This window comes from Agelaius tricolor, unplaced genomic scaffold, assembly GCF_023055355.1.
Source record: "Agelaius tricolor isolate 1412-34295 unplaced genomic scaffold, bAgeTri1.0.p SCAF_2, whole genome shotgun sequence".
Classification (NCBI taxonomy): domain Eukaryota; kingdom Metazoa; phylum Chordata; class Aves; order Passeriformes; family Icteridae; genus Agelaius; species Agelaius tricolor.
Genome location: NW_027269262.1, coordinates 69,087,993 through 69,110,326, shown reverse-complemented (window position 1 = coordinate 69,110,326; position 22,334 = coordinate 69,087,993). Strand labels below are relative to the sequence as shown.

At 38.8% G+C, this 22,334-nt stretch overlaps 1 protein-coding gene across 1 annotated transcript in view; it reads right to left on the bottom strand.

Annotated features, from left to right (window-relative positions):
• The window catches only part of RSPO2 (R-spondin 2), a 104,763-nt gene that overhangs the window by 21,671 nt on the left and 60,758 nt on the right, over positions 1-22,334 (bottom strand). The window contains 2 exon segments of the mRNA XM_071421376.1: positions 19,811-19,999; positions 20,700-20,843. Coding sequence (XP_071277477.1) covers positions 19,811-19,999; positions 20,700-20,843 — 333 coding nt within the window.

Here is a 22,334-nt window from a genome sequence, read left to right as displayed (position 1 = left end):
GTGTTTCACCTCAGAGACACCTTTGGCCGGCTGGATGCTGCAGCTGGGCACTCAGAACAAATCCAGGCATAGTAGAAATTCAGTTTACCTCTGGTGGACAAGGTTCAGGTGACGGTGAAGAGAAAAAGGAGAGGATTCTGCCGTAGAGTTTTGATCCAGAGTTTTATTCCAGGATGACAGACCTCTGAATCTTGTAACAGCTCCCAACAGAATCCCGACCGCATGGTCCCGTCTCCTTTTAAGCCCTGGGGACAGGGCGAGGGGAAGGGACAGGTGAGGGATAACCAGGTGTGAGGAGGGGAAGGCTCAAGGGATACAGACACTTGGACAGGCCAATGAACCCGGACCTGAGGGGCATCTTTGAACTTCTGCCAACCACACCACGACCCTGCTGGAATGTTAAGATTGATGGACAGCTCTCAGCAGGAGGGCAAAGGGGGAGGGGAAAGGAGAGGTTGGCACACCTGGGGGGTTGGGATAGGTGAAACAGGAAATGGCGTCACACTGCAACATCAAGCAATTCCAAGAACAGTGCAACAACATTTTTATTGATAAACTGTTTAAAATTCCCATTTCTAAACCAGTCAGGGAGGGCTCCTTGTGAAGTGTTCAGCAGGTCTGACCACTAAGTTATTTGTCTCGTTTGGGTTGATATGTGCAACTGTAACATAGTCAGAAATATTTCATAAATTAGGACACTGCTTCTGAGGAAAACAAGAGAATATGATTTTATGGCACTATTTATAATCTAGCATTTTATAATCTTGAAGTTTAGTGTGAACAAGTATAAGACTACAAAAATCTCCCAGCACACTCTGCAATATGATTACTCTGGGCAGAAAACACCAACTTTACCATGAACATTTTCACAAGCCCCTGAGGGATTTAGAGCAGCAAGTCCATCTAGAAGTCAGCAAAGCATTTTTATAAAAGCTGCCGGAAACTTTGAACACGCTCATCTCTCAGAAAGAATACTATTCAGCAGCAAATGTTCAAAAGTGCTCAGCACTCCTTAGGGCATGATAATAACAAAATTGTTATGGAACAAATTTTTGAAAGCCTGAACAACAGCAGCTGTGTATTAAAAGAAACACCAATAGTGAAAGATTAAAATTATTCTAGCTGCAAGCATCTTCTGGAGTTAGGAAATACCAGGAAGCCTGGGAGCACATGAATACTTTTAGTTCTGTGCTTGTACACATATATTTTAGTATTAATATTATATCTAAACAGATGATTATTGTCCCACTCTCTCTAATGTGGGGGTGTTAGCTTTTTGGGATGACCCAGTAAGCTTTAGGTATAAAGGAAAACTATGATATATATAGCAAAATTAATCAAGCACACACAAAATCCAAGTTCCCATATTATAGCTAAATGTGGTAGAGTGGTAGAAAAATACAGGCAGAATAATAAATGTTGGCTCTTGAGGCACAGTCCCTCAGTCAAAAATGTTTCTACATTTCATTATTATATACACAATTAGATACTCAATTTCCTGGTATTTTTCCATCAAAATAAAGATAGACTGTGATAAGCACTGTTTGAATCAAGGAAGATCCAGATCTGATTTTTATTATTATTATCTTTATAAATTTGGTAGAAAAACACTCCAAAACTTCCAAACTAGGCAAAGTACCTCTTGCATTTATTTTCAGAAGTGTAAGATCACCCTAAGAACAATTCAGGTCCTATTTAACGGGAAAATATATTTGCTAGCTAAAATGAGATTATGGAGCTCGTTTAGTATTAACTTCTGCCAAGCTTAAGCAATGTTTCTCTGAGTTACTACTGACTCATATGGCTAATGGCAGTAACTATTATCACTTCATTTTCTGTAAAATGACTTAGGCTTGAAACCTCCCACAACTGACCTCTGTGATAACTCATAATTGTTAAACAATCAGCAAGTGCTTGCTTTCCAAATCTCATACCTGTGGTAGCATCCATCTCTACCCTTCAACAGCCCTTTAAAATGAGTTTTTTGATTTTAACTTATGCTCAGCTGAACACCATGTTCACGTGACACTGCTGTAATAGGACAACTTCAATCAACTCAGCTTTGAAGAAATGTTTCTTTTTCACATTTTAAAAGAAAGTCATGTTTTACTAACAGAACATAAATATAACTGAAGACTGAAGTATTTTTATCTGAAGCAGGAAATTGCTGTGCTTAATAAAGGATTTGGAAAGTCTGACTATATCAGAACTGGGTTTAGAGCAATTTCTTTTTGGACACACAATTATACCTATTCAAGACAAATGAAACTGCTGACAGGAACCAAGGAAGTAAATTACCAGCTATTATTTTGTTCAGTCACAATGCATTGCATTATCTCATTTTTTAGAGCTTAATAGAGAATATGAATTTCTAATCTTCTCAAATTAGCATGCCAGATAGTGCATTGAAGTGTTCCTTCACTAATAACACTTGATTTTTTGCTGCTGACTAGGTTTTACGTAAATACGTAAAATGAAATATGTAAATGAAAACCAAATGTTTTCACACAGAAATACATCAGTTTTCACATGAGTACCTAAGAGAGACAGTGTTTTAGAAAACATTGAAAACCACCACCTCTAAGCATGTTTCCTTTGGGGTGGATGTCAGGTAAAAGTTGACAACCATATGGAGTCAAAAATCGTAAGCCAGTTGCAAGTAAAATTTAAAACCACTGGCTTTTAGTGGAATAATTAATTTCCAGTGCTTTTCATTTAATTTCTGGTGTTGAAACATTCAAAGTGTCCATTTTCTTCAACTTTTGCCTGCAGCTATAAAGACTGGAAAAACAGCTAAAACATTAAAAGTATTATGTGGTCGTTCCAGCAGCTGAGCTTTAAGAAATGAGGAAGCTGGTGACAAAAATTACACAAGAAAGCAATACAGGGAACTACCATTAATGTCCTCACTACCACTTTGTTCTCTAAGTCATTTTAGGAAGTAATAAGGTAAAACCTTTTTATAATGGCTCCTTCAGGGATCCATGGTAACCTTCACAGTTCAGTGAGTTCTGCTGAAGGAAGTACCTGAGATTCCTCAAAGTGTCCACAAGGAAGAAATACTCTTACAGGTTTCAGGGCATTTGTACCTTTCCTTTGGCAGCTGAAGCATTACTACACTGACAGCATTGGAGTTTCACTCCCTAAAAAAGGTGTCTTTCCAAAGTCACTCATTTTTGGTTGAGGGAGACACATGACACTGACACTGTTCTCAGAAGGCATCCACTACTCTGTTGTCTGCTATTGTCTTAGAACAAGACAGTTAGAAAAATTACTGTAAGTGGCACAAAAGGTAAAAACACCAATTCAATTGCTATTGAACTGACATGAAGCCCCTACCAATTCTAGAGAATTTACCCAGCTAATTGTCCAACTAGATAAAACTTTGGTTCACATAGAAAAATGAAACTCCTATCAATAGATCCACATCCTTCTTTAATAGCCCTGAAAGATGATACAGTGGTGCTGACTTGAACAACTGTCTAAGAAGGAATAATAGTTTTTAAGTGGTTGTTTTGAAGCATGCTGCTCCCAGCTTTGAAGTGCACTCACTGATGCAGACAGTTATAACTCCAAGTCCAGCAATGCTGTTTAAACTCTTATTCTATACTCAGCTGAGGAAACTGTATCACTTTTTGGGGTTTTTTAATTATTTCTTCTAGGACAACCTTCACTGAAATAGAGAGAGGTTTTAAATTGCTCAATGAATTGAGAAGGACTCTAGTTATATTTTGGCTCCTATTTTACATTCACTTTTAAGTTCTGAGGTCCCATTACTTCATGGAACAAGTAATAATTACAAAACAGATAGATTTGCTTCTCATTTAAACCAAGCAAGCAATTAAACTTTGCTGGCTTTGCTAGCTTTGATGGAACATCTGATTTTTGGTAAGAACCATCAAGAAGTACACATGTATTGATGCTATGAGAGATTAATAGCAACTCATCTATAAAACACCACCAACCTATTCCAGATAAGCATCTCACCCAAAGAACTGGGAGGTGAATGCTTTATAAGCTTCTGTCACAGTTTGAGATACTGTAAACCTGTGACACTGTAATAAAAAGGGGGAAAAGTTCCCCTCCAAAGAAATTTAATTTCTTTTATCTCTCTAAAAAAAATAATTGAGCTGTTTGGAAGAAAACTAAGAGAAAAGTAAAATATTATTATTTCACAACATACTCCACCCAAAAAAACATTATTCTGGAAAAGACATATGAATCAACTCTTTTTTTTTTAGAGCTTGAAATTTGAAGAACAATTACTTATATAATTAAAAAACTCCACTTGAAAGAATTGTTCAGCATGTTATAAAATTTCTCTCAAAACACTGTGCTGTTTTTTGGGTCATCTCTATTTCTGAGTTCTGCAGAAATAATAAATCATCTTCTCTTTTTCCTTGCCACAGCTGCAAGGAAAAAAAATGAACTTTATCTCCCAGGATTTTTCCATTTATATGTCTAAGGCTCATCATCCACTGGCGTCCCCGTTCTCAAAAGAGGAATTATTGCAGTGTATGTTCAAGCTGGCACTGGATTGCAGACACGATTAACAAAGTCTGGTGGCAGAATAATCATGTGCTGAGTGCTGGGAATTACAGCTGATAGCATCTATTCATCCAACAGAGAACACACATAGAATCACCTTCAGTGACTATGAAAACCTGATTCTGACCTTACATCAGAATGTCAGTAATTTGTATTACTGCACTGACACAATCTGTAATGATCTTGAAACAACTTCCTCTTTTCTTCAAACTAGCCTCCCTTTATTTGCCACAGTACTTTCTTTTAGCTAGAAACCTCCCACCACTTACTCCAGTTGCCTAACCAGAGCAATGACCTGAAGTCTGACACAGGACTTGCTCAGTAGATATTTTTCATCTGTCAAGTTTTTATGGCCCAGAAATTTCTTCAGCCATCAGTTATCAAATGCAAAGTCTTTTTTTCCTGTTGCAAATACACTCAGAGTCCTACTCATATATCACTCTTAGTGCTATATGGCAGAGTTGCAAACTGATTTTTAGTGCATATCCCCTGCACAATGTTTGCAATGCTTAAGATTATCCTCTATATTTGACCAAGTTGTGGTTTTCTTTGCAAACCCTAACAGAAGTTTTTTCTTCTTGTTTAGAAGTTACAAGGAACAGATGGTAAATGAGGAGGTAACAAAACAATCTGGTCCATAAATTCAGAGCAAAAATAAAAAGCCAGAATTTAGCCATCTTTTTGGTAGCTTATAACTAGCTTTGTTTTAGAAACCCTTTAAACATTTGTCATGTCAAGTAGCAGATAAATGTAGAAACTTTGTCAGTATTGAAGAAACTATAGTATAGATGCAATCTAGCTTCAGGGCAGCTATGCTAGATCTGATCAAAGCTGCTTGGCACTTGCCTCTAGTCAACAGCTAAGGTTTCATTGTGCAATATTAAAAGCAATGAATTAAAAAGTGTGACAGTTTTTATAGTACTCTTTCTACTGTGCTGAACTTTTTGTGTAAGTAGTTGGCAACCCATTCACAATGTTCACGTTTGTATCTGCAGAAAAGCAGAATAATTTAAGAGCTGGCTGCCATTTTCATCAGGAGTTACTCTAGCAAGTGCCATGGTGTTAACATGGGATATTGATGTCATTGGAAATACCTGTGATCTTTATGCTCCATGATAGCTCAAGCAGCTATGTTGGAGTTGCAAGTCATGTCCCTTGTTTGAACTTCTTGTAGTTTTTAATAAATCTGACATGATGTAAAGCACCTGCTTTGGTGTCCTACTACTGCTGCTCTTTGCAACTAGATACCTCTGACTTGGCACCAGGTTTGCAAAAGTCATCACACTTATATGTATGTAGATAAGAACACCAAGGAATGCTCACAGGAAATCAATAAAAGGCTTAAAATAGACAAACAGGAACAGCCAAGCTAATAGAGGTGTGTAAGTAGAATAGTCTTAAAACATGATCTAAAAGCTTGCTATCATGTCTGCAGTATTGCTACACAGTAAATAGATGTGCACAACATATGACTGAAGTGTCAAACTTGAAGGTTCTAGGTAAGACTGTATAAGCTCAGCCTCATTTGAACCTCAGTAGACTTCCACCTGATACACACTTTATAAAGAAACACAAACTGATAAACTCTCACATTAAATGGCAAAGATGATGTAAGATACTAACTCAGGGGGGGCACATTAAAACCTACGTTTGGGGCCCCTTCAAAATCTAAACAATGACACACAAAATAAATATGTTTATGATAGAGGATTTATTGCACAAAAGGGCCCTGCATTGTGTCCATCATAACTAATACTGCTTCTGTGTTTGATCATGTGGTGCAGAATGTTTATACTAACAAAGGGAAAGTATTGAGATATCTCCATGGTACTGCATCCTTACATGCTACTATTAAATTTAGGCTAATTTATTCTTAAGACGTGCTCAGAAAATTATTTAAACTACTCATTTTTAATGGGTACTGTTGTAGTGTGTTTTTATACTTTGTAATACTTTGAAGTAGTTTTGTTTTGTATCCCCTTATTTTTCCCAAATGGTTTATCCCAGACTGTACCCCCCTCCCTTTACCTGTGTTATCCCTCTCCCGGGATGAGATCATCCCGAAACCCCCACCCTGACTCTCTGTCAATCACTCAGCATCCCATCCCCTCCATCCAGAAGTTTCGGTCCAAGTCGTCGAGTGATTAGCCAGAGGCCAGGGGTCAGCCCCCCCAGCCTTGCCCCATACGCTGTCCTAAATGTCTATCCTCCAGTACCCATCCCTTAGGGTCACTTATTGGTTGGTAAAATGTTATCTACTTTTGGTTTCCACCTCCCTTTAAATGTGACCTTGGCACATCTCCCTTGGCTCTTGGCAGGAGGCCCCTGAGGTGCAGGAGCTCCTTTGGGACTCCTAATAAAATCTTGGATTGACCCCTGCTAAGAGTCGGCCCTTTCTCTTCTACCGATGTCTCTGGTGTCTCTTGTGCTGCAAAGGCGCCAGCCCAGGTGCCCTCAGCACCCTCGGGGCACACACAGAGAGTGTCTGCCCGCCAGCCCAGGTGCCCTCAGCACCCTCGGGGCACACACAGACAGTGTCTCCCTGCCAGCCCAGGTGCCCTCAGCACCCTCGGGGCACACACAGACAGTGTCTCCCTGCCAGCCCAGGTGCCCTCAGCACCCTCGGGGCACACACAGACAGTGTCTCCCTGCCAGCCCAGGTGCCCTCAGCACCCTCGGGGCACACACAGACAGTGTCTCCCTGCCAGCCCAGGTGCCCTCAGCACCCTCGGGGCACACACAGACAGTGTCTCCCTGCTGTCAGCCCAGGTGCCCTCAGCACCCTCGGGGCACAGAGAGTGTCTCCCCGCCAGCCCAGGTGCCCTCAGCACCCTCGGGGCACACACAGAGAGTGTCTCCCCCCCAGCCCAGGTGCCCTCAGTACCCTCGGGGCACACACAGACAGTGTCTCCCTGCTGCCAGCCCAGGTGCCCTCAGCACCCTCGGGGCACACACAGACAGTGTCTCCCTGCCAGCCCAGGTGCCCTCAGTACCCTCGGGGCACACACACACAGTGTCTCCCTGTCAGCCCAGGTGCCCTCAGTACCCTCGGGGCACACACAGACAGTGTCTCCCTGCTGTCAGCCCAGGTGCCCTCAGTACCCTCGGGGCACACACAGACAGTGTCTCCCCGCTGTGGCCGTGTCGGGGCTGCCCCCCGGTGTCTGCTGACTCGGGACTGGCCCAGGGTTCTTGAGAGGCTCCCAGAGGGATGGAGACAGGGTACAATACAATGTAACATCAATGCAGAGTGGGGATGCTCTGTCCATCATGAGAAATTCTTGTTTTCTCTTACTCTTTTCCTATGCTCAGGTTCCCATTTCTTTACCAAACACTGTCTGCAGTAATTTTTTGTAGTTCTTCAGAATGAACCAGGAATTCAAAGTGTTCAAGAAGAAGTTCTTTACATTCACCTTTGAGGTGTAAAGCAAAATGTACTACAGGAATCAGTGATGCCCAGACTTTCCAATCTGAAATAAAATTATTTCAAATTATCTCAAAAAGCTCTAGAAAGACAACAACAACACCAAAGGCAAAACCAAGCAACAATTTAAAAAAATGAGTAGCAGATCTGTTCTTCCTTTCCCCTTCTATTGCCCTTTTTCTGCTGTGCATGAAAGGTAAAGTTGCAAACATATCTAGAAGCTTTCTGTGAAGAACTTGCACTGCACAGCCTTAAAAATCAGTGCAGTTGACTCCACCTAGTTCTAGCACTGGTGGTCACACAAATGAGAGCAGCTGGGGAGATTGCTCCTTCACATATTCCCTCTTGGCACTCCCCCTTCACTCCTCTAGCTGTCTGCTGCAAGTTAATTAAATTAAATCTGGCCTGCAGCAGAGTACTGGAAGCTGCTGCATTTATGCATCGAGCAGTGTGCCCTTCCAGAGTTATTGTGAGACTCTCTGTAATAATTAGACAGGAATAAATCCCACAAGAGAATGAGTCCCCCAAGTGATCTATGCACCCACAGAGCAAATCACAATTCTTCATCCCAAACATAGTACCTCATGACCTGAAAACATTATATCTGCACAGCACCGTGCCAGATCTAATAAATCGTGTGTCTCAGCAGGGACCATTAACTCCTGCACAGCATTATGCTGACACTTTTAAACTCTCCATTTCTTGAGCTACTTTATGCAACATTGGCTTAGGAGTCTCTGAACTACACATCACTGTAGAATTGCACACTCTTTCTCATTTTGAAAGGCACTGGAAACTATTCAGCAAATCATCGTGTGTGAACAGAGTTTACCTTCTCCTGTTGGCTAACAGGAGACATATGTCTGTACCTTCATGATTTTTTTCTAAAGAACCAAAGAGGAAGAGGCATTCACTCTATTTCTCAGATTCTTTCCCCCTCCTTCTCTTTCCTGGATTCCTTGCCCTCCACATTTGTGCTGCAGGATAAGAAGTAAACCACTTCTCTGAATTTAGCCTGAAGCTGTGAGGCTCCTGTCTTAGGCTACCTTAGCTTGCCACAAGCTGTCAAGCAAGCAGGCCACAGAGCATTCAAAATGATACTCCAGAATAACAAAGCTAATATGAAGGGTAGAGATGAGACATCACAATCACAATTACAGCAGTGTAATGAGTTTCTATCTTAGCAGTCAAGCAGCTGCAATTAGCTTGTATAGACTGCTGGCTACTGCACATGGGAGGGTGATCTAGATAATTTGCATTGGTGCTGGACAAGGAGTACTGCACCTGATGGTCACTAACACAAATGATCACTGACATCAGTAACACCAAGACTGGAGGAAACCTGGGCTACTGTGACCATGCCCTGGTGGAGTTTGTAGTCCTAATGAATAGAGGTCAGGCAAAGAGAAAAGCTGGGACCCTGAATTTCAGGAAAACAAAATTCCAGCTGGTCGAGGAACTGGTCAATAGGACTCCCTGGTCCTATTTCTGTTAGTAAATAGAAACCCCTGGTTTCCCCCCAGGAAACTGCCCTCAGGGACAAGAATTGGTAGAACTTTAAGGATTCTTTCCACAGAGCACAAGAGCTCGCGATTCCCAGTTGTAAGAAATCAGGAAAGTAAGGCAAAAGAGCATCATGGCTGAGTCAAGACCTACTGGTCAAACTAAAGGACAAGAAGGAAATCCACAAACAACGGAAGCAGGGCCAGGTATTCTGGAAACAATATGGGCTTTCTGCCTGGTTGTGTGGAGGTGCAGTCAGGAAGGCCAAGGTACAGCTGGACTTAAACTTGGCAAGGTACGCAAAGAATAACAGGAAGGGCTTCTATAGATGTGTCAGCCAGAAAGAGAAGGTCAAAGAAAGAGTGAGCAAAACTGACAAAACTGGTAACAACAGATGAGGAGAACACTGAGGAATTCAACAACTTTTTTGCCTCAGTCTTCACCAGCAACCTCTCTTCCCACACCATTGAGAGAGCAGACTGGAAGACAAGGAGAGCAAAATTCATTCTCTACAAGAGAAGTTCAGGTTCATGACTGCCTAAAGAACATGAATGTACATAAGCCTATGGAGCCTGATGAGATGCATCCCAGAGTCCTGAGGGAACTGGCTGATGTAGTCACCAAGTCCGTCTCTGTGATGTTTGAAAAATCATGGCAATCAGATGAAACACTAGGTGACTGAAGAAAGGGAAACACTATACCCACTTTTCAAAAGTGCAGGAGGCAGAATCCTGGGAAATACAGACCTGTCTGCTTTACCTTTGTGCCTGAGGGTACCAAAGTCAGGATGTGGCCCTTGTACCAATGCTGTGAATACAAATACACTCTGTAATAAACCTAAGAGGTTTATTACTTAAGAAGAGACTTCTGTGCAAAGAAAGCCTTATTGAGCCTTTAAAAACTGAGAAAGGCTGATGGCTTTCTAGTCATGCCACACCTGAGACAGATGGCTCTCCAGACCTGCCATACCCAGGCTTGTGGTTTGGCAGAGGATATGCAGAGAACAGTGCATAACTGATTGATCCTAAGGGAGGAACAAGTAATCTCAGGCAGGTGAGTATTTGCTGGTTTCTCTGCTGTGACTGAAATGGCTGACACCATAATGTACAAAAATTACATGTAACAATAATGTACAATACCAGCTCTTTGGTCAAGAATTAGAAATGAGTATGTATATGACTTTTCCTCCTACAAGTGGATTGTGGTTTCAGAATGAGCAAGAGACAAAAACCAACAGGAGTTACTTCACAAGGGTATGCACAATAAAATCCATCAAGTGCCTTTTATGGACAAATTCAATCTGTGCACTTGGATCAGCCACAGCTCTTTTACAGAATTTGTATTTCCATGTGGATTAGCAGCTGGCTCTCCTTCAGTATTTTTAAATAACCCTGAATTGTATAATTGCCATGGGACCATTCTAACTCATACTCTGGTCACTTATGAGGATTTACACTCTGGTACACTCAGTTATTCATTAAAAACAGATAACTCCCACAGGAGACACTGCATCACTCAATACTCATGCTACTTCTGAAATATGGTATACTTAAAGAAACACACATGTTAAAAGTACTTATCTGGTCTAAGATATAATAATGGCAATAAATAAATAAATTGTGCATATTACCTTTCAATGATTGGGAAAACTATGTTAATGTCTTCCCAAGAAAATATTTCCTATTACTTAAATTAAAAAGTAGGATTGAAGGATAATTTATATTCAGAAGGAAGGGAAAAATGTACTTGAGTTGGCTTTTCTGCACTGCCAGTAATTCCCTCGAAAGCCTTTAAAAATAAGCTGAAAATGTAGCCTGCCAATATGATAAAAGAATACATAAATTTCTACAGGCTGTATCATCCTGATAAAGTAGGGAGAGTTAAAACCTTGTGCTCAGTATATATAGTCCATTACAAGATTTGCTTTGGGCAGTGGTACTGAAGAGGAAAACTAAAACAGAAATCAAACTACGACAATGCTTTTCTACACAGCTGTTTTGCTACTGTCATGAAAGGTACCCTCTACAGATCACTTTAGACAGATTTAACTTCTGGTTTATGCATTTTTAAATTCTGCTTTAGTCAAACAGACTGAAGATGCTTAAAAGCTTTAAAATGTAATCCATCATTTAAAAAAGAAAACCAAAACCACACTTCACTGCAACACTTCAAGGAAGTTTAGGTTAGCTATGTCTATCTAAGTTACAGGTTTCAATATAAGTAATGCATTATTCCACCTCATTCACACAAACCCACAAATTTTAATAATGGTAATTGTAACCCATAGTAGTATTTATCCAGACAAAAACAGCAAAAAAGTTTTGTAGGAACACAGTGACATAGTCACAAGCTGCCTCAACTCCCATGCAAGAACCACCATCCCATTTTCAAGGAAAATGCAAACCCAAACACTGAGCAGGTACCTAAATGACCTAAATCTCAGAAGGGTTATTTTCAATAAGTGTTGATATTGTTTCAGAGCACTTAATTAACTGCTTACTTTAACTGACCTGATTCCAAACACGTAGAAAAAGGAGGATCAGTCAACAGCTATATCTTGTCACAGAGCTTTAAGAGGTACCTCAACCTTCCAGCAATGTGATGTAATCTATTAGCAGCAAAGAGAAGGCATTCCTGCAAAATCTGCCTGTTGGTCCTTGGTGGATAGTACTTGGTTTCAAAATTGAATATGACTGCTACTCAAACTGACGTTCAAGTTTATGTGGCTTATAAAAACTATTTCTAACTACTTTTCAAATATGAGTCCAATTGGATTGCATTTTCTCTCAGGAATGGATTGCTCCCAAAAGTACAAAAGAAAAATAACAGCAATTGTTTAAAAGTTACAGTAAGTTTATTTGTGAACTCATTTTAATGGATGTGAATCAAATGCATGTATAATACAGAGAGAGTTATTTGCTCTCTCAGACTCCCCCACAAAAACCCCATAAAAAATATCCATGTAATTTTTTGTTTCTAAGAAGAAAGGTTATAGAAAACATGATACTTTAATGCAGGAAAAAAAAAAAAAAAACAGAGTTTCTTGCTTCATTTGAATTACTTTATAGTATGCTATCACCTGAGAGGTACACTGCCTAACTTTTACCTGCAAATCTAAGAAGCATCAGGTATAGAAATGCTCCAATACAGACACATGCATGCATGTACATCTATCAATGAATGCAAATGTCTTGAAAATAAACCTACAAATTTGTTATGCATTTCTATATTTTCCACTTTGAAAAAAACAAAAAAAATAAGTTGTAAATCATCATCTCTGAAATAAGCATATGAAGAGGAACATAACTAAGACCAAAAAATTGAGACTATTTAATGTCTGAGGGTTGTGAGAGTAATGGCTAATCCTGGTTTTCTCACAACTGACCTGATTTAAGCAGGAGGCTGGACTAAATTACCTTCTATGTTCCTTTCCAACATGAAACTACTTATGATTTGATTTTCACTTTTTTTATTGTTACCAAACAGAGATTAAAAAATTTCTGCTCTTCTTAGAAGCTGGTATAAACTTAATTGACTATTGATGATATAACTATAGCTCCTGCCTATGTGCCTTAATTAAAGTACATAGTCTAGTTGCAGTCACTCCCACTGAAATGAGCGGTAATATGTGTTTCATTTTCTTCAGGATCTATATTTGCATTATAATTAGTTTTCACTGGCTGTAGCCCTTTCTGAATGTGATCAGCTAAAGGGTATAAAAAGACTCACATTTTAATACTTGCAGCACAACATTCTCTGTACAAAGTCAATGTTGACAATCCAGACAAGCAGAATCTGCAGCTGGCAAAGGTCTGCTTCCTGAACAAATGTACTAACAAGCATGCCAGGCTCTGAGGGTTCAGCCACACTGTAAAACAGTTCTTGTTTCCTGAAAAGCCTCCAAAAAACAACAGACTACTATTTTGTCCTTTCTTGCTCCCACTTATTTGGTTCTTCACATAATGTCCATCAACTAAAATACTTACAAAATTATTTCCTCATTACTGTTGCTTTTCCACCCTGCATTGTGCAATTAGGTGGTTTTGGTGGACTTTACATCTTGTAAACTGATGCTGAAGCAGGTTTTCCTTCTCTCTTTCAAAAAATTTGAGTCATGATTTTTTAACAAAAATGATGGGTTATATTTTCAGAAAAGATAAGGACAAGTCTTCTTGTCCATGGTGACATGCAAAAAAGCCATCAAGGAGGGAAACCTGCTTGGTGACACCAGGATTCTAGCAGAGCTAGCACTCAGTGGAGCTACACTTCATGCACCTTCTACCTGCCTGGTGAGTGCAAACGAGGGCAGATTTGGTCCAGTGGGACAGCAAAATTAACAGAGAGCTGCAGCAGGTAATGACAGTATAATTGTGGTCTATTCTATGTACTACAGTCTTGTTTAAAATACTGATAAGTCTCATAAATACTAATTTTAGTCTTAAAGTGATAAATAATATTCCAAAGTCTTAAAGAACCATGCAATACTAACAAAGTAGTACAATCTGTTTGTAAATGTCATCATCTTTCCCTAAACCACAATGGTTTCTGGTTGCTAACATCTCTGGTCAGATCACGCTTCAACATATACGATAATCTTTTCTAAGTGGGATCATTTTCTTGTATGTCTAACTTGACACAGACATTTATGTCACTACTTAACTAGCAATGGAATGAAATCCACAATTTACTAAAAATGTCCCAAAAATCAAACTTTTTTTTAAGATGTGAAAAGGCACAGCAACTCCAAAACAGAGTCTTATAGCTGCATTTCTATACTTCTGCTGGTCTTCCAATGTTTTCTAAGACTTTCATAGTGCATTAACTTAAAATAGAAGTACATTGAACAATGGATCTTTTAGATCCTACGCATGATTTTTGAATTTAGAAGTGTGCAGCATTCAGCCAAAGACAGACAAATAATAACAAATAAATCAAGAAATCAGCACTTTGAACTAAGCTTTTATCCTGGTTAAGGCTAAACTTGGAAATGCATGAAACAATGGTTAACATTATATTCAAAACATGACACATAATTTGCATATAATTTCAACTAGAATAAAATAGGCCAAATGAAGATATTTCAGCACTATAGCAGCCACAATAAAGATTTGTAGGGAATAGGTTTGCTCCTATTCCCTACAAACAGTCATTCCAGCTTGTCTCTAATTCAAAGCAGAAGATATCAGAAATTTTGCAAAACTCAGAGGAAGAACAGTGTTCTTTCAGCACATACCCACAGGAGATGCTGCCGTTCAGACAGAATCATTCAGACTGGACCCAGTCCAAACATCAGCAGGACTGAGATCCCCAGTCCAACATCCTCAGTAAGATTGAGACCTTTCAGACTAGATTGTTCAAGAGTTTGTCAAATCAGGTCTTGGAAACTTCCAAGGATGGTGCCTACACGGTCTACTGGACCAATCCAGCCAAATGCTTGACAGTCCTCATGGAGGAGGCAACAGTTCTTGCTGTTCCTGGACCAGCCTTTGCCACTTAGCTCTCTGTTCTTGTGGCAACATAGCACAACCAATAGGAGACAAAGAATATGGTGGTTATGTTTCCTGAGACCCAGCTAAAGCATGCCCTAGCCTTGACTCAAAGGGCAGATGGTGTTTGTAGGTGTTTGGCACTGGGACAGTCTATAAGTGCAATATATCAATTAAGGTCTCAAAAGAGTCCTAGCTTACAAAGTTTTCAACATTGGATACTACAATGTAGACGTATAAAAAAGCTCAAAAGAATGTGATCAGCTGCCTGATCATTCACTGAGTTCTGGTGTTATATTTATTTTGACTGGTTTTCGTTTCACTCATGAGGAAAAGATTCATTGTAGCTGAAAGGAACCTCACGAAATTCAACAAAGTGCAAAGTCCTGCATCTGGGAAGGAAGTACTCCCTGAAAAAATATGAGCTGGATATGGACTGTCTGGGGAACAACTCTCCTGGGAAGCTCCTGATCAAACTTGAGCTAAATGTGAGCTAACTTTGAGCTGCAGCAGCAGCAATCACTTCCTTCAGTCTGCTGACCTGTTAGTACAGCGTGACAGCAGATTAAGGGAAGTGATCATCTCCCTTTATTTGACACTCATCAGACCATATCTAGAACACCATATGCAGCTTTGGGTCCCTCAGCTCAAGAAAAGAAAAATATTGATAGAGTTTGGCACAGCATCACCAACATGGTGAGGAGCTGAAGTGTTGACCCTGTGAAGAGAGACCGAAGGAACTGGGTTTGTTGAGCCTGAAAAACAAAGTCTTTGGTGACCTAGAATGACTTGGGGGTGCTGGTGAGTGAGAGGCTGGACGTGGGCCAGCAATGTGCGCTTGCAGAAGTATTAGTTTGGCACAGAGTAATAATCAAGTTTCAGACAGCTCGAAGAACTGAAGTCTAATGAGCACTAAAATAGCAGAGAGCTGCTTTGCTTGCTTATGTAATGCTTAATATGAATAATTAAACCAGTCTGTAGGTTCCTGGAGTGTACAAACAAAAGAGGAGGAATTGCTGAGGTAAACATGAGCAACATACAAATAAGAGGTACAATATTATATTTACATAAAATATAAATATAGTATAAATATTATATTTATAGTAAATATATGGGAAAACATGACGAGAGCAAGATTTATCAGTCTATTTTACATCTCTGACTGCTGAATTCCCCATTGGTTTTTTTGGTTTTTTAATTCTGGTTTTCTCTCTCTTTGAACTAAAGAGAAGAAAATTCCTTATCAGGAAGAGACCAGCACGGGTAGAAGGTGGCCTGAACAAGCCAAGTCTCCTTTGTCTAAGTCCAACCTCTCAAAGTAGAATTCACATTACAGTCAAAGCCACAGGGTAATTTACATAACATTAACAGATATACAAATGTGACATTTCCATACAGTAATAGTTAAATCAGTAACTACTGAGACTAAGGAAATATCTCTAAGTAAAAATATGAAATCAGTGTTATTCTTATGTTGCTAGCTTCAGTAGGAAATAAGTTAAATGATCTTTCACTTGTATACAAGTTTGTATCTCTACAGCTCTGCAGACACTGGAGAAAGTGATAAATCATTCATCAAAACTGAAGTTGTACCACTACCATTTGGCCAGCTGGGTAGCACCTTAAAAATATGAAACTGATACAGTTAGTAGGAAAACAGAATTTAACTCTCCTTCTTTAACTTTTCTTCTACTGCAAATGCATAAAAATCTGTTTTGGATGTTTCCCTGTCGTGTGGACCATAAATAGTAACTTAAAATATACAGAAGTAGAAAGCACATGACAAAAGCACTTTATTTGACCCTATTCTACCAAAAATATCCTTACTTCCCGTGCTCAGCTTAATCCATCACAATCTTCAATCATCTTAGCTGTATAATCCAATACTTATTCTCCACATTTGTGTGAGTTTATGTACTGAGAACATTAGGATGAAAGGATTTATTAACAGCTTCTCAACTGACATTTACAGGGGATTGTGGTTCTTCAGTCTCCCAGAAGTGCTAACCTTACAATTTTTTTTCTATTATTTCTTCAGTTTAAAAGTTCAGTCACAAATTCCTAACATTAGGAAAGCACCATATTTTTAAAGACTCAGAATCTCTTCCTCAGCAGCCAGAACTGTAAGCTGTGTCTGAGCCTCCCACAATGTCACAGTGATCAAATAGGCAATAAAACATTTTGAGTATCTAATGTGGCAACCATACTAAAATATGATAAAGGAACAGGGTCTTAGACCAGCCCTGTACATAGTATAAATTAAAACATTCTACAAAGCAGGATTGTACGCAGGGCAGCCTCTGTGGCTTCCTCACCTGCAGAGATAAGCAGGTCTGGGGAAGACTTACCCTAGGCACTTAAAACACTACTAACATTCTCCCAGGAGTTTCTTAGGAGAGAGAAAGGAGCTCATACTTTGGGAGGTGTTTTCTGTGATGGCACAGAAGCAGTATTAAATACTGTAGTCAGTGTGGAGAGTTCAAACCTGCAGTTTTGTACACATTTATTTTTATCTCTGAAAACAGATGCAGAGAATTCCACACCATGGGAGGACAGGACTCTAATCTTCAGGATTCACTGAAGCCCATGAAAAAGCACTACAAGTACTACACTGAATTTGTATTTGCAACAACTTTCCTGATATGTGGTGAAAAAAAACCAAAGTTTTGATCATGGGTCTTAATACAGAGACAATATGGACACTAGGCAATAAACACCAATTAATATATGTGGACACTATATATATATATATAGACAATGGACACCAATAAATATCCTCACTCTTAGGAAAGCCACTGTGCCTTTCAAAAGATAAATTTGAGATGTAAATCTTTAAGCAGTGGCCTGAATTGCTAGACAAGAAAATTTGAAACAACTTAAGAGAATAAGACATAAAAAGGTATGAATGTCCAAATTAACATAGTTCCATGAGCATGCTACAGCCTTCTTGAATATTATGGTTCACTTAAGCACGCTTCTCAAACTTTTTACAACAATTTGAATAATTTGTATCCTAACTAAATTATCAAGACTAAATCCATATTTCTACTTGCTAGGAATTTTTATAGAGGTTGAATGCTGCATCCATAAAATACCTGCCTTTGTACACACTGAGTACCAAAATGACTAAATCTGTACCCCATGATGTTGAATTGAAAAAATTCTGCAATTTTCTCAAATTTTCCACTGCAAGCTAAACTGCCTGCATTTGAAGGCAAATGAGAAGAAAGAAAACACTGATTGGAGAGTTAGTAGAACTTGTCAATGGGCCCTTTTTATTTCCTTTAATTTCAGCAGTAAAACATTTCTCAGTTGATCTGATTACTAACCCAATTTGGGATCCAGAGTCTGTTACAAGTAACTGGATCACTCAGCAGGCTGCAAGCACTGGTAAGTGCCACTACCTTGATGCAGAGGCAGCTGACTAATATTCAGAGATACCGTGACATACATACCATGGCAGCCGAAATCAGCCTTCATTTTTACCTTTTCTTCTTCTTTCCTACAGAGATATTAATTTTGTAGGTTCCATTCTTCAATGCCTTTGAGAATTGTATTTAGGTTGCAGATTAACCGTGCTGTACAATGTCCCCTGTACCACTGTGACTGAGCCCCACGTGTGCCCATGTGTGTATGAATGCAGAGAGTGGGATAGGGAGGGAAAGTACATCATAGACTGTCAACCTGGATAACAGAGAATCAGCTTTATATACCCTTCCAGACTGACTTGCAGTCCTAGAGACAAAAAATGAAGCTTACAGATATTTAATCTGTATCCATAAGATAAAACTCTATGTATAACATACATACACACTGGTAGGCAGAATGTTCAAGCCAAGACAGACATCTTCAACAATCCCAGAGTACAAAGCAACTTATTTATGTACATTTTCTAAGACTGTTTCAGGTTTATCTTATTCATCATGTTACAGCTTTCCTCAGGATTCTTCAACCCTTTATTTCTCTTTTTATTTGTCTGATTTCACAGTCAAACCAGCAGGAGGTTTGACTTGAGATCTCTTGAAGTCCATTCTTTATTTAATCCTGTGACTTTGAAAGGAATGGCATCTTTATCACCTGCTGATCACCCACCACTCCTACAAATTTTGAAACCTCTTTAGGTTGTCAGAATCCATACCTGAGAAGTTAAACTTTTCAACAAAGATAACAAAAAATCTCCAGTAGTGATGTGTCTTCAGTTTGGGGTTTACAAAAACCAAGCCCAAATTTGAAACTTGATTTCCTTTCTCACATCAGCATCACTACTTAAGTTTTGCAACACCATGATAAAGAAATTTGATTTTATTTACTTGGGGCAGTTGCCATAGGCTGGTCTCAAGCTGAAAATCTTGATATCTATCACTGTTCTGCTTGTATCACATCTATCACAGTTTGGCCTCGCTCCAGAATATTCAAAACAAATAACCTGTTCCAGCTAATGGTTCCAGCTAACAATGCCATGTGTAACTAACTTCTTTTAAATACCCAGCACACCAACACTGTGTGTGCCACCTGCAGAGTGGTTTAGAGTCATAATCTTTCCTGCCACGTGCAGAGTAAGTAGTTCTTCCACCATCAGCATCATTTCCATGCTGAAGCTCAAAACTGCAACCTATTACGGTTCTTCCATGAGACACCTCTTTGGAAAACCCTCAGTACCACACCAGGAAAAACACAGTTTCACAGTCTGCTGAAGGACTAATTGCTCCCTTGCTGAGTGTTTCCCTGGTGTCTCTCTGTACAGACTAGGACTGATGTACTACTGCTGCTTCTCAGCCTTGGCTGGCAGAACAGAGACAGAATTTGTCCTTCAGCTCATAAAGATTTTTCTGGCATGGGCTACACTTACCTCCTGGACAATGCCTCATGGCCATTTTACACCGTCTGGATTCTGCAATGGTTGGACATGGTATTGAGTCTTTTGCTGGCTTCTTCACAATTTGTCTTGTTCTCGTTTCCAGGCCCCACTTAAATCCACATGTTTTGTTATTTCTGCTGCAAGTTCCCCACTCACTCCATTGACCCACTTCACAGCCTTCTGATAAAGCAAAAGAAAACATAAGTGAGCAATCCTTCTGGGGTTTTTTTTGTTTGTTTTCCTTTTTTCTTTTTTTTTTTAATTAGAATGCAATGTACATTGTTAGAAAGCAACAGTTGACAGTTTTACCATTAGCAGGTAAAAAGCTAGAAACAAAATTAAAATCTCTTACAGAATCTGAATCTTTTTAGCCAGCATCAACCCAACCAAAAAAAAAAAAACCAGAATATAGAACTGTATGTTTGATATGTTATGACAGTCCAAATATTCAAAAAGTCTCCTAAGCTAATGAGATTGACTTTTCTTCTATCTAATATGTAGATCTTCTTTGGTTGTCACTTGGGTTTGAAAACTTCAGAAGTTCACATTTCCAAGTCCTCTCCATCATGAAATGCAAGAAATACTGTTGAAAGAAAGAGTTTGTTCTGACACAAGTCCTAAAATCTTACAAATTCCAAGCTGAAAATCTTCATAAAGGTGATTTTACAGTTAAGAGGGCAGAACTTTGTGATGCACAAGAGAGAGAGTGACATTCCCAGTGAAGTGTACTTTAAAGTTTGGAAAAATTTACTAGTATTATCAGCAAAGAAATCAATAATAATTCCTTACTGAATATTTCCTGATAAGAAATACTAAGCATCATCACGAAGTAGTGCCATATTTAAATATGGCCACCTGGCCAAAGAGCTACTTGACTCACCCACACATTCCATAAGCTCTTCCAAGGCTGCAAATCCAGCAGGACATCCTCGAAAGCAGCGGCCTCTGTGCGAGTAAAAGCCACTTTTGCATTTGGTACAAAAGTCTCTGCTAAAGCAGGAGTCACAGTTTTCTATTCTGCATCCTAAATCAAAAGGATCATAAGGAACAATGAGACAGCAAAGTTAGGGTAAGACTGAAAATGAAGGGACTTACAAAGTAATAAAATAGCAAAGCCAGAAATGCTGTAATTCTGTCATCCTGAAATCCATCTAGTATATAGACAAAATTAGAGGTAACCATGTTTCCCACATTTTCCTCTATGTCCTTCTAATCTTATTTTTCTAAATCAAACTGTAGATAAAACCCCTAGTTTAATTATATTTGAGTTAATGATATCTCTTTGGAGGAAAAATGTTCAGTATAAATTATTTTCATGTGTAAGTAATTTTGATGAAACTGAAATGTAACAAATTATTTTGGGAAGTATGCATGTTTTATATGTATTGTCTTCAGTTTATAATTTATCACTGAAAGCAGGATACTTTTTCTTTTTATGAGTTGACCCTATGAATAGCTGAGTGGATGCTTTCATGTAGTGTATCTGATGCCTGCGTCTACATATATGCATGTGCAAGAAGCCTCAATTTTGCTGGATTTAACTTCTCTCTATTACTGAGACACTTATTCCACAAAAAATAACCATTCTTAAATTACTAGGAGACATACACCATAATGCATAGATTAAAAATTAAAAAAAAAAAAAAAAAAAAAACAAAACCAAACCAAACAACTATTATCTTTATGAAATATTGTATTCCTCAGAAAATTTAAGAGGAATATGACCTGCAATAGCTGACAGACTCATGTGTAGGCTTTTCAGAAATATCCTATTCCATATTAAAACATGTCAACTTGGAAATGATCTAGTTATTAATGATCATATGTATACCAGACATACCTACAAAAAATACCAGGGAAAAAATATTCCACAGATTAAGACGTATATGCCATTATATTTGGAACAGTAATGATCATTTTACAATTAATTTCTTAAAAATCTAATCCTTCAGCTAACAAAATTAAATAAGCGACAATAGCTGTATCCTTTCTTCAGCTATCTGAAGCCACAGCAGGAAGCATTTTTTATTCATGTTATGCAACAATATAATCATAATTTTGGTAATTCTGTCACTCATTTATTCTTCATTCTTTTATAATGGAAAAATAAGCACAAACCATAAGGTCACTATTCTGAAATAGCAATTAGTAAATATCACCAATCAACACTTTAAATTTAGCCAATATTTATGAAACAGATTTTAATATTTATTCTTGAACTTCAGCAGGGTAAAACAGGGCATCCCACAATACTTAAACAGTGTGTGTGTGAGTGTGGTTATGGAAAATCCTTTGTTAGCAATTAGGGAAATATGAGGCTTTTAAATCAGATTTCTTGTGGCATTGGGCAAAAAATTAGGCAGATTGAATGAAAAGAAAAATGTATATTTCTAGTGGTGTTGACCTTTGCTTGGTTAAAAGGAATGTAAGGATCAGTTTGAAGCCTTGCCCTGACAAAGATAAGCTCTGCTGGCTCTATTTAGACACAACCACACATAACCTGAATGTACCAAAT